The sequence below is a fragment of the Amblyraja radiata genome, chromosome 31 (genome assembly GCF_010909765.2).
Source record: "Amblyraja radiata isolate CabotCenter1 chromosome 31, sAmbRad1.1.pri, whole genome shotgun sequence".
In the NCBI taxonomy this organism is placed as follows: domain Eukaryota; kingdom Metazoa; phylum Chordata; class Chondrichthyes; order Rajiformes; family Rajidae; genus Amblyraja; species Amblyraja radiata.
In genome coordinates this window covers 6,410,218-6,424,006 of record NC_045986.1, presented here as the reverse complement: position 1 = coordinate 6,424,006, position 13,789 = coordinate 6,410,218, and the positions used below count along the sequence as shown (strand labels likewise).

The following is a 13,789-nucleotide window of genomic DNA, read 5'->3' as shown; positions in this document are numbered from 1 at the left end:
TTATGGTGCCCTGAAATGGAGGAACTATGTATAAACACTGCTGTAATTTCTACATGGTGAAACCAAAATGTATAAAAATGGCATTTAATAAAATCTGACAATGTGCACTTTAACCACTTTTTCTATTACAAATCTCAAATTGTGGAGCACAGAGATAAATAAATAAATGATGGGTATTTGTCCCAAACATTATGGAGGGCACTGGATTTCGCTTGGGTAGACAGTTTGAGTATAGAAGCTGGGATGTAATGTTAAATTTGTACAAGGCATTGGTGAGACCAAATCTGGAGTATGTTGTACAATTTTGGTCGCCCAATTATAGGAAGGATGTCAACAAAATAGAGAGAGTACAGAGGAGATTTACTAGAATGTTGCCTGGGTTTCAACAACTAAGTTACAGTTGAATAAGTTAGGTCTTTATTCTCTGGAGCGCAGAAGGTTAAGGGGGGACTTGATAGAGGTCTTTAAAATGATGAGAGGGATAGACAGAGTTGATGTGATCAAGCTTTTCCCTTTGAGAATAGGGAAGATTCAAACAAGAGGACATGACTTCAGAATTAAGGGACAGAAGTTTAGGGGTAACATGAGGGGGAACTTCTTTACTCAGAGAGTGGTAGCGGTGTGGAATGAGCTTCCAGTGGAAGTGGTGGCGGCAGGTTCGTTGGTATCATTTAAAAATAAATTGGATAGGCATATGGATGAGAAGGGAATGGAGGGTTATGGTATGAGTGCAGGCAGGTGGGACTAAGGGAAAAAAGTTGTTTGGCACGGACTTGTAGGGCCGAGATGGCTTGTTTCCGTGCTGTAATTGTTATATGGTTATATGGTTGTTACACCCCAGCAGTATGAACATTGACTTCTCTAACTTCAAGAAGCCCTTGCTTTCCCTCTCTCTCCATCCTCTCCTCCTTCCCAGTTCTCCCACCAGTCTTACCGTCTCTGACTACATTCTGTCTCTGTACCGCTCACTCCCCTGACATCGGCCTGAAGAAGGGTCTCGACCCGAAACGTCACCCATTCCTTCTCTCCAGAGATGCTGGGTTACTCCAGCATTTTGTGTCTAACTTCTTCACAACTCTTTCCCAGAGGTGCTGCCATGTACTTTGACTCTTAACTCTATCCCATGTGGATAATCTGTTATTGTATTTATTTTTTACCCTACTTTGATTTACATCACAACTTGCGCTATTCTGATGTTTTGGACTTGTTGTATTTATCATTACTGTGTGTATAATGTCCAATCAGGGTGCCTCATGTGAACAAGAAATGTCATTGCACCTTGCTTACATGACAATAAACTAAAATGGATCTGTGTATAAAAGATCACAACTATTTTTCATGGTTCGAACCTGTTCAGTGCTATAAGTGGTAATGATCTTCAAATTAAAGAAAAACTAAAAAAAAATCAAATCACACCAGCACATGCTATGAACAGCAAAATTAATTCAGAATCACAAAAATGTAATGAATTCCTGGCTATTATATATAGAAGTCCAAATGGGCATGAATCAAATAAAAGCGTGGCAGTATTGTTATGAACCACGAGAGCAAAGTTAGATCGTTTATGCAAGACACCCAAATTCTGGTACATTCTCCAATAGTTGAAACAGTGAGGTGCCCCTGATATTTCAGTAAAAAATATTTTAAAACATGCTTTAAAGCATGAATTAACAGCTGATTAATTGGACAAATAATATGTTGGCTATTCTACAATTTTACTTCGGAGTCATGTGCGCGTCATATCGTCGTTCGCATGGCGGAAGCACCGGACTGGCAAGTATGTCGCCTGCTTGTCAGCGGTAAGTTAAACTAAGAAGGTAAGGTTTCTATTTCTTACCTTTCTTAGATTTCGTGCAGGATACTCTTTTACAGAGGTTTCCTGCCGGTACTTCGCGAGGCCGACGAGGGAACCAGAATATCCCAGTTGTAGTTGCACTGCAGCAGCATTAGATTTGCTGTTTTGCAGTGCCAAAGACCCGGGTAGTTATGGGTAGTTGTAAATTAAAATGTTATTCTCAGAGGAGTGGGTTCCTCTGGAGTCTCCGTTTAAAGAACGGTTAGCCCTATTGCCGTGTGGGTTCCCCTCCGGTAATAGAGATAGATGGTGGGGTTCCCCGATATAGTGGGGTAAAACTGTTTAGACGGTCAACCCTATTCGAACGGGTTTGTTTGGGTTCGTTTTTTCCAAACATTTTGTAATAACCCAATGCCAGACCAAAGGTATTTGGCAATTCTATTTACATACTTTATTTATAGTAGCACCCGGGAGGTGTTACTATGATGATTACTTCATTAACAGCATCAGCATGTTTTAAATCAATGTCATGACTGTATGCATTATGAAGGTATTTCCCTCATTGTCATAGCAGCAGTTATGGTTGTGTAGACTCGTTTCTCATGGCATGAAAATCACAGAGCTTTGAAATCTTCACGTAGTCACTCAAGTGACGCCGAAGTAAAATAGTAAGATTAAACGAGAACTTACCAGTTTGAAGTTTGATCTTTATTTTATGAGAAGTTACCATGAGGGACTACGTGCCCTCCGCTCCCACCCTCATAAAGATCAGCTGGAAGTTATGTTTGTCTCACGTATCTTACTATTATGCTTCGATAATTATTATCTGTGATTTCACACCGCTGCTTTGAAGATTGACGCGCATGCGCACAGACGGGGTCTTCTTCACGTAGTCCCTCATCGTAACTACTCATAAAATAAAGATCAAACTTCAAACTGGTAAGTTCTCATTTAATCTTACTAATCTATAGACTATGTATATAGGCACATACCATGTTACTTCCAATAACTAGACAATTGGAAGACTCACAACTTTCTGTGTGAAAAAGTGTTTCCTTATCTCCATTCTAATTTGCTTATCTCTTATTCTTAAACTGTGGTCCCTGGTTCTGGACTCCCCCAACATCTGGAACATGTTTCCTGCCTCTAGCGTGTCCAGACCTTTAATAATCTTACATGTTTCAATAAAATCCCCTTTCATCTTTCTAAATTCCAGAGTATACAAGCCTAGCCGCTCCATTCTCTCATCATACCACAGTCCCGCCATCTCGGGAATTAACCTTATGAACCTATGCTGCACTCCCTCAATCACAAGAATGTTTCCTCAAATTTGGAGACCTAAACTGCACATAAATCTCCAGGTGTAGTCTCACTAGGGCCCTGTATAACTGCAGAAGGACCTCTTTGCTCCTATATTTAACTCCTCTTGTTACGAAGGTCAACATGCCATTCTCTTTCTTCACTGCCTGCTATACCTGCATGCATACTTTCATTTACTGATGAACAGGGACCCCCAGATCCCGTTGTACTTCCCCAACTTGACACCATTTAGATAATAGATGGACGTATGACCACACTAATTGAGTCATAGCGTGATACCACACAGAAACAGGCCCATTAACCCAAGTTGTCCACACTGACCAACATGCCCCATTTAAGCTAATCACATTTGCCCAGTGTTTGGCCTATATCCCTCTAAACCTTGCCTATCCATGTACTTGTCCAAGTGTCTTATAAATGCTATTATTACACAAGCCTCAACCACCTCCATATAGCCACCATATAACCACCATAAGTGAAAAAGTTAAATCTTAGTTAATTTAGAAAAAGTTAAATTCCTATTAAATCTTCCCCTCTCACCTTAAACCAATTTAAGTTGGTAGGGGGTAGGGTGTTGACATGGATAGAAAATTGGTTGGCAGACCGGAAGCAAAGAGTAGGAGTGAACGGGTCCTTTTCAAAATGGCAGGCAGTGGCGAGTGGAGTGCCGCAAGGCTCGGTGTTGGGGCCGCAACTGTTTACCATATATATTAATGATTTGGAAGAGGGAATTAGGAGCAACACTAGCAAGTTTGCGGATGACACAAAGCTGGGTGGCAGTGTGAACTGTGAAGAGGATGTTAGGAGGTTGCAGGGTGACCTGGACAGGTTGAGTGAGTGGGCAGATGCGTGGCAGATGCAGTATAATATAGATAAATGTGAGCTTATCCACTTAGGTGACAAAAACAAAAACAAAAACTTTGGTGGCAGATTATTATCTCAATGGGGTTATGTTAGGTAAGGGGGAGGTACAGCGAGACCTGGGTGTCCTTGTACCCTGGTCACTGAAAGTTGGCGTGCAGTTACAGCAGGCAGTGAAGAAAGCTAATGGAATGTTGACCTTCATAACAAGAGGATTTCAGTATAGGAGTAGAGCGGTTCTTCTGCAGTTGTATAGGGCTCTGGTAAGACCACATCTGGAGTATTGCGTACAGTTTTGGTCTCCTAATTTGAGGAAGGACATCCTCATGATTGAGGCAGTGCAGCGTAGGTTCACGAGATTGATCCCTGGGATGGCGGGACTGTCATATGAGGAAGTGGTAGTGCATGTCGGCACAAACTATGTCGGAAAGAAGGGGATGAATATTCTGCAGCGTGACTTTAGAGAGCTCGGAAAAATGCTGAAAAGCAGGACCTCCAGGGTTGTTATCTCCGGTTTGCTTCCAGTTCCTCGTGCTGGTGAGAGCAGGAACAGGGAAATACGGGACCTGAATGTGCGGCTGAGGAACTGGTGCAGGGGGCAGGAATTTAGATTCTTAGATCACTGGGATCTGTTTTGGAGTAAGGGGGAACTGTACAAAAGGGACGGATTGCATCTTAACAGGTGGGGGACCAGCATTCTGGCAGGCAGGTTTGCCACTGCAACACGGGTGGTTTTAAACTGAATAAGGGGTGTGGGGTGTCAAATGGGATAGTCGAGGATGGAGTTAAAGGGAAAGGATTTCTTAAATGTGTGAGCAGAAAGACAGAGGGGTGTAAAATGAAGCAATAGGTAGCAAGGTGAAAAGTAAAAGTGGCAGGCAGACAAATCCCGGACAAAAATCAAAAAGGGCCACTTTTCAACATAATTGTATAAGGGGTAAGAGTGTTGTAAAAACAAGCCTGAAGGCTTTGTGTCTCAATGCAAGGAGCATTCGTAATAAGGTGGATGAGTTGAATGTGCAGATAGCTATTAATGACTATGATATAGTTGGGATCACGGAGACATGGCTCCAGGGTGACCAAGGCTGGGAGCTGAACATCCAGGGATATTCAATATTCAGGAGGGATAGACAGAAAGGAAAAGGAGGTGGGGTAGCGTTGCTGGTTAGAGAGGAGATTAACGCAACAGAAAGGAAGAACATTAGCTTGGAGGATGTGGAATCGATATGGGTAGAGCTGCGAAACACTAAGGGGCAAAAAACGCTAGTGGGAGTTGTGTACAGGCCACCTAACAGTAGTAGTGGAGGTGGGGAGCTTGGAGGATGTGGAATCGATATGGGTAGAGCTGCGAAACACTAAGGGGCAAAAAACGCTAGTGGGAGTTGTGTACAGGCTACCTAACAGTAGTAGTGGAGTTGGGGATGGCATCAAACAGGAAATTAGAAATGCGTGCAACAAAGGTAAAACAGTTATAATGGGTGACTTCAATCTACATATAGATTGGATGAATCAAATTGGCAAGGGTGCTGAGGAAGAGGATTTCTTGGAATGTATGTGGGATAGTTTTCTAAACCAACATGTAGAGGAACCAACGAGAGCAGGCTATTCTAGACTGGGTATTGAGTAATGAGGAAGGGTTAGTTAGCAGTCTTGTTGTGCGTGGCCCCTTGGGCAAGAGTGACCATAATATGGATGAGTTCTTCATTAGGATGGAGAGTGACATTGTTAATTCAGAAACAAGGGTCCTGAACATACATAAAGGTAACTTTGAGAGTATGAGACGTGAATTGGCCAAGATAGCTTGGCAATTGATTCTTAAAGGGTTGACGGTGGATATGCAATGGAAGGCATTTAAAGACTGCATGGATGAACTACAACAACTGTTCATCCCAGTTTGGCAAAAGAATAAATCAGGGAAGGAAGTGCATCCGTGAATAAAAAGGGAAATCAAGGATAGTATCAAAACAAAAGATGAAGCGTACAAATTAGCCAGAAAAATCAGCCTACCAGAGGACGGGGAGAAATTCAGAGTCCAGCAGAGGAGGACAAAGGGATTAATTAGGAAAGGGAAAATAGATTATGAAAGAAAACTGGCAGGGAACATAAAAACTGACTGCAAAAGTGTTTATAGATATGTGAAGAGAAAAAGATTAGTTAAAACAAATGTAGGTCCCTTGCGGTCAGAAACAGGTGAATTGATCATGGGTAACAAGGACATGGCAGACCAATTGAATAACTACTTTGATTCTGTCTTCACTAAGGAAGCCATAAATAATCTGCCGGAAATAGCAGGGGACCGGGGGTCAAATGAGATGGTGGAACTGAGTGAAATCCAGGTTAGCCGGGAAGTGGTGTTAGGTAAATTGAATGGATTAAAGGCCGATAAATCCCCAGGGCCAGATAGGCTGCATCCCAGAGTACTTAAGGAAGTAGCCCCAGAAATAGTGGATGCATTAGTGATAATTTTTCAAAACTCTTTCGATTCTGGAGTAGTTCCTGAGGATTGGAGGGTAGCTAATGTAACCCCACTTTTTAAAAAGGGAGGAAAAGAGAAAACGGGGAATTACAGACCAGTTAGTCTAACATCGGTAGTGGGCAAACTGCTAGAATCTCTGGAATTCTCTGCCACAGAAGGTAGTTGCGGCCAGTTCATTGGCTATATTAAAGAGGGAGTTAGATGTGGCCCTTGTGGCTAAAGGGATCAGGGGGTATGGAGAGAAGGCAGGTACAGGATACTGAGTTGGATGATCAGCCATGATCATATTGAATGGCGGTGCAGGCTCGAACAGCCGAATGGCCTTCTCCTGCACCTATTGTCTATGTTTCTATGCAATTACCTCTGGTTCTTGATCCCCCTGCCCTTTGTAAAACACTGTGCGTTCCCCTAATGAATTTATACATCGCGACACTTGGCTAGAGGTAATAAGGGCCTAGTTTGGCACAACTAAAAGCTGCTGCACCGGTCTCATTCTTTTCTCCCAGACAGGTATTTATCATTATTATTATTTGCCTATCTGTCATTGACTCAGTTTGGCCCAGAGTTATTATCCACAACTATTTTGTTTTTAGTTCATGTGAGTAGATGTACATACTGAAGGCAGCACAGTGGTGCACCTATTAAAGCTGTTGCCTCACAGCACCAGAGACCTCGGTGCGATCCTGACCTCAGGGGCTGATTGCGTGAAGTATGCACGTTCCTCCATGTGCTCCGGTTTCCTGCTACATCCCAGGAACGAGCTGTTTGTAGATTAATTAGCCTCTGCAAATTACGCTAATGTTTACGGGGTGGATGAGAAAATGGGATAGGATAGAACTAATGAGAACGGGTCGGCATGCTCGGTGGGCTTAAGGACCTATTTCCACGTTGTATCTCTAAACGAAACATCTTATACCTGGCATGTTCTTCGGGAAGCTTCCTTTGACGTTGCATATGAAACATGAGGTCGCCACCGTTGACATATTCTATAACCAAAAACAACCTAAAAGATACAACAGAAAATCAATTTTAACAACTACAATGCAGAAATCGTTAAAAACTGCTACATTACAAATAAAATAACATCTGTGTACAAAACTCAAAATGTTGGATGACACCTGAAGTTTCAATGCATGTAATCTAATGCTTTATATGTTTTTGTTATTTTTCTGCAATATCGCATGTTCACAGATTTTTCCTTTTAGGGCATAGTTCCAGAACAATTTCCCTCCTGCCCCATCCCACAATTATTTGCAAGATTATACATTTTTCCAAATTCACCTTTAATATTACTTATTGCCGTAAAGAGGTGAATGAAGAAAAAACATCCAATTTGGGCCAATCACACCTCAGTGCTAAACTACAAAGGTATTTACACATCACCCTTTCTGGGTCTTTCATCTCTATTTAATCTCCCAACAGCCTTTTTCTTAGGAAAACTGCCCAATATAGCCTATTTTCCCTTATAACAATATTTATTTAGCTCTGGTTATATTTTTGTAAAGCTCTTTTATACCATCACTGGTACTGTTAAAAGTGGCAACATTCACTGTGTTCTGATAAGTTTTACAAACAGTTCATTCATGCATTTGTACTCTTTATCTTAGCTAATAAAAGAAAATACCCTGTTAGCCTTCTAAGCCAAACTCTGATGAAAGACTAATGATATGAAATATTAACTTTATTTTGTTTTTCACCAACACTGCCTGCTGAGCACTCCTGGCATTTGTTGTTTTTTTATTTTAGAATTCCACCACCTGCAGTTTTTTTAAAACTTTTAGACAGATAAGTGGATTTTTTTACACTTGGACAGGTACATAGATGGGAAAGTTTTAAAGGGAAATGGAACAAACGTGGGCAAGTGGGACTAGCATATTTGGCACATCTTGGTCGTCATGGCAAGTTGGGCCTAAGAGCTTGTTTCCATGCTGTCCGGCTCTATTTTAGTTTTGCAATTTCTTCTTAATATGTCACATGAACTATTCCTACATTATTAACAATGGTACTTATCAAAACATAATTTAGAGTATCTTGATGGGTTTATAAAATTATAATTAACACACACGTGCAGACTTCAAACGAGTAAATCCTGTTCATTTGACTGAATTGTAATAGCAAAGTGAAAACGACGTCCCGTAACAGACCACATATTTTGCTCACAAAGACTACGGAATTATCAAATATACAATGATGATAATATAGGCATATAATGTACACGGCACTGATGTTTTTACTGCTTGGTTGTTTGGGTTTTAAGATGCAATAGCTTTCTTTGCAATAGTGGTGAAATCATTGGACAAAGTCAGCATGGATTTATGAAAGGTAAATCATGTCTGACGAATCTTATAGAATTTTTCGAGGATGTAACTAGTAGAGTGGATAAGGGAGAACCAGTGGATGAGTTATAGCTGGACTTTCAGAAGACTTTCGACAAGGTCCCACATAAGAGATTAGTATGCAAGCTTAAAGCACACGGTATTGGGGGTTCAGTATTGATGTGGATAGAGAACTGGCTGGCAGACAGGAAGCGAAGAGTAGGAGTAAACGGGTCCTTTTCAGAATGGCAGGCAGTGACTAGTGGGGTACCGCAAGGCTCAGTGCTGGGACCCCAACTATTTACAATATATATTAATGATTTGGACGAGGGAATTGAATGCAACAGTGTTAGCTGTGAGGAGGATGCTAGGAGGCTACAAGGTGACTTGGATAGGTTGCGTGAGTGGGCAAATGCATGGCAGATGCAGTACAATGTGGATAAATGTGAGGTTATCCACTTTGGTGACAAGAACAAGAAAGTATTATCTGAATGGTGGCCGATTAGGAAAAGGGGAGATGCAACGAGACCTGGCTGTCATGGTACCCCAGTCATTGAAAGAAGGCATGCAGGCGCAGCAGGCAGTGAAGAAAGCGAATGGTATGTTAGCATTCATAGCAAAAGGATTTGAGTATAGGAGCAGGGAGGTTCTACTGCAGTTGTACAGGGCCTTGGTGAGACCACACCTGGAGTATTGCGTACAGTTTTGGTCTCCTAATCTGAGGAAAGACATTCTTGCCATAGAGGGAGTACAGAGAAGGTTCACCAGATTCCTGGGATGTCAGGACTTTCACATGAAGAAAGACTAGATAGACTCGGCTTGTACTCGCTAGAATTTAGAAGATTGAGGGGGGATCTTATAGAAACTTACAAAATTCTTAAGGGGTTGGACAGGCTAGATGCAGGAAGATTGTTCCCGATGTTGGCGAAGTCTAGGACAAGGGGTCACAGTTTAAGGCTAAAGGGGAAATCCTTTAGGACCGAGATGAGGAAAACATTTTTCACACAGAGAGTGGTGAATCTCTGGAATTCTCTGCCACAGAAGGTAGTTGAGGCCAGTTCATTGGCTGTATTTAAGAGGGAGTTAGATGTGGCCCTTGTGGCTAAAGGGATCAGGGGGTATGGTGAGAAGGCAGGTACAGGATACTGAGTTGGATGATCAGCCATGATCATATTGAATGGCAGTGCAGGCTCGAAGGGCCGAATGGCATACTCCTGCACCTATTTTCTATGTTTCTATGTTTCTACGTTTTTTTTTGACATTCCAATCTGAGCCAAAATATCCCAAAGATATAGAGGTACAATAGCTGAAAATGTATTTTTAAATTGCGGTACCATTGCCAAGAAAGCCCACCTTGTGATGTTTCAGTGCTCCCTCCAATATTATAGTTTGTTTACTGAAAACAAGTTTGTGGAATGGCCTATTTTAAAATTTGAATTCACAATCTCTTGACAATAAAATATATCTAAAATCAATGAAAATACATAATATCTGGGATTCTTCCTTAAGATTTACACCTCTCCAAATCCATAGTTATTTGTAATGGGATCCAATAAAAGAACCAAGGAGGCAGAAAAAGTCAATTTCAATAAAAAACATTTCTTACCTGCTTTCTGTTTGGAAACAAGAATGAAGACCAACAAGAAATGGGTTACTGGAGGCCTGTTCAAACACATGTTTTTCTGTCTGTACCCAGTCAATATCCTGCAGAGGAAAATAGAATTGTATTATGCATTGTGACCTGGTGAGTTCCTCGAGCACTTTGTGTTTTGCTCAATGACTCAGCGGTCAAGAGAGCAGCTTTAAATTCCTGGGGATAAACCTCAGATAAGCCCAGCACATAGATATAATCACAAAGAACGTGTGCCAATTCCTCTACTTTCTCAGCAGTTTAGAGATTTGGCAAGTCACCGATTACTCTAACAAACTTCGACGGATGCACTGTAGTGCGAATCCTGACTGACTGCATCATGCCCTGGTATGACAATTCCAATGTACAGGAAGAGAAGGGTCTGCAGAGAGTGGTAAACTTAGCCTGGTCCAAAAGGCACTGCCCGGCCCACCATCGAATGGATACCTATGAAGCTCTACCTCAAGAAGGCAACATGGGTCATCAAGGAACTCTGACATCTGGGTTAGGCCCTCTTCTTGTCGGGCAGGAGGTATAGAAGCCTGAAGTCCCACATCATCAGGTTCAGGAACAACTACTTTCCTACAATGACCTGCACAACACTAATCTGACCTGTGCAAAAGAACAGTCCGGTCTACCTCTTGCTCTACTGAGAACTTGTTTATTTTCTCTCTCTAATTGTGTTTGGCACCGTCTTGTTTTCTGCAGTCATTTACTTGACACTGTTTGTAGAATTTGTGTGTCATTTATACATAATTTATGTGTAATTTATGTTATCATGTTGTCCAAGTCTATGTGCTTGTGATCCTGCTGCAATCAAGCTTTTCCTTGCACCTATACCTCAACATAATTATGCACATGACAATAAACTCAATGTGTTACCCATGAGAAGAAATATCCTGTCAACACTTACCCTATTTAGCCTCCTGAGAATCTTTTTACTTGTTTCAATATTTATTTCTTCTTGACCGCCTTACTCACACATTACTAATTTTGTTGATTTTTATACACCCAACCCACTTCATTAATTCTGTAGAGTTTTACATCTGCAATGCCATATGTCATTGCTCCTCTACTCCATTTAGAGTTGTATTTATCAAATAATTCATAAAGACTGGAGGGTTGCTCTATTTAAGAAGGGCGACAAGGAAAAGCCTTGGAACTATAGTACATTGAGCCTAATGAATGTTGGTGCTGGCTAGAAGGGCCGAATGGCCTCCTCCTGCACCTATTTTCTATGTTTCTAACATCAATGGCAAGCAGGTTACTGGAGAAGATTCTGAGGGGTAAAATATACATGCCCACCACCAATTTTCCAGCACCTCCTTTAAGCCGAACGCGATTGAAATCCCCCGAGGAAATCCCCCCGAAAAAATGGCGCGTAGGACAGGTGAGGCAACCGATCTCGACCTCATCGGTCAACCAGTGTTGGGTGGGTTGAGCTCGATGGCCGGTATCTGCGGACCGGTATCTCAGCCCCCCGACGGCCTGGGCGGACCGGACCATTCGACTCCTCTCAGAAGCCTGCATCAGACGGCGGGAATGCCCACCCTACCGCCTTTTCGGAAGATTTGGCAAATGTCAGATTGGTGGGGGTTGGCCCGGTAGTCGCGCGCGGCCCAGCAGGAGGCCACCGATCCAACCCTCACCAGGATTTCTGAGGGCAACTCCTTAACTGGTGCCCGAGCTGTCCCATGCAACAAATGCAAGTTTTGCTGTAAAATTAATTTACAGTTTAATATTTGTTTTATTTAAGTTCCTAGCTGTCCATGGTGCTTTAGAGACACGGACGAGGTATAACTAGTGGGTCAGAGGTGTATTGTATCATTATAATGTGATCTGTGTTGGTCTTTGGAATCAAGGGTGCCGGAAATTGGGTGATGGACCAGAATATGCATTTGAACAGATAGAGGTTGATTAGGAATTGTCAACATGGTTTTATAAGTGAGAAATCATGCTTCACGAATTTGAGTTTTTTCAAGAAGTAACCGAGAATGATGTCGAGGTCAGGATTGTAGATATTCAAGCAAGGTAGGCTACTCTGGAAGGTTATATCACATGGATTCAAGGAGAGCTTCCGGGGCCGTCATGATGCATCTTCCGTTGTCTCTGCCTCCAGGTCTTTCACTATGGGAAGGAGTCCTCGCCACCCAGTGATGACTCCTTCTCCCGTCTCCAACATTTCTCCTCCTCTTGGACTCCCACTGCTGGCCTCCAACCTTAACTGAATCTTTTTATTTCCAATTCCCAAGCAACATCAACTGTCTTGACTTCTCTACTCCCCTCAGTCACTCTAACCTCATCCCCTCTGAATGCACAACCCTCTGCTCTCTTTGCAACTATGCCAGCCTTATCATTAAACCCACGAACAAGGGAGGTGCAGTTGTAGTCTGGCAGGCTGACGTCTACCCTAATGAGGCTAGACGCCAGCTCTCAGCCACCTCCTCATACCTACCCCATTGACCATAGATGAACAAAAGGCCATTATCCCCCAGACTGATCTCATCACCTCTGGCAATCTCCCCTCCACAGCCTCCAACTTTATTGTTCCCCAGCCCTGCTTCTATCACCCCCTCAAAATCTACAAACTGGACTGCCTTGGCAGATCTATTATTTCTGCCAGCTATTGCCTCACTGAACTGCCCTGATTCCATCCAGAGCAGCGGTTCAGCGATAGTTGCCACACCAGAGACCCGGCCTGGCCATGGGTGCTGTCTGTACAGAGTTTTATGTTCTTCCCGTGAGCAAATGGGTTTTCTCCGAGATCTTAGGTTTCCTCCCACACTCCAAAGATGTACAGGTTAGTAGGTTAAGTGGCTTTGTATAAGTGTAAATTGTCCGTAGTGTGTGTAGGATAGTGTTAATGTGCGGGGATCACTGGTCGGTGTGGACTCGGTGGGCCGAAGGGCCTGTTTCTGTGCTGTATCACTAAACTAAACTATACTATCCCCTTTTGATCAGTCTCTTCCAACAACATTGGAGATCCTGGGCCATGGGCATTCGCATGGGCCCCAGCTATGCCTGCCTTTTTGTTGGTTACATCGAACAGTCCTTGTTTGAGGCCCACACTGGCCCTACCTCCTAACTCTTTCCTGGCTGCATCGACAATTGCATCGGGACTGTCTCCTGTACCCATGCACAACTTGTGGTTCATTAACTTAGGGCTTAGGTCAGAGGCCAGGAGGCTGCATTCGAAGCAATTGTCTACATCTGACACAGGGAAATTGTTTATAGACCAATTGATCAAAGTTCAGAACCAGCATGTTTCAGTGAGGAGGAAGGATAAGGTTGGCAAAGTAATAGCACTTTGATGACCAAAGAGGCTGTAAATGTTGTCAAAATGAAAGATGGACATAGAATGTAACACAAAACAGCACGGGAATGGTAAAAGG

The 13,789-nt window shown here is 42.6% G+C and overlaps 1 protein-coding gene across 1 annotated transcript in view; it reads right to left on the bottom strand.

The window, feature by feature from the left end:
- Positions 1-13,789, bottom strand: part of LOC116990665 (protein kinase C zeta type-like) — a 288,589-nt gene that overhangs the window by 126,435 nt on the left and 148,365 nt on the right. The window contains exons 9-10 of the mRNA XM_033048584.1: positions 10,374-10,471; positions 7,369-7,455 (exon numbers count right to left, since the gene is read on the bottom strand). Of these exons, the coding sequence (XP_032904475.1) occupies positions 7,369-7,455; positions 10,374-10,471 (185 nt within the window). The remainder of the gene's footprint in view (positions 1-7,368; positions 7,456-10,373; positions 10,472-13,789) is intronic.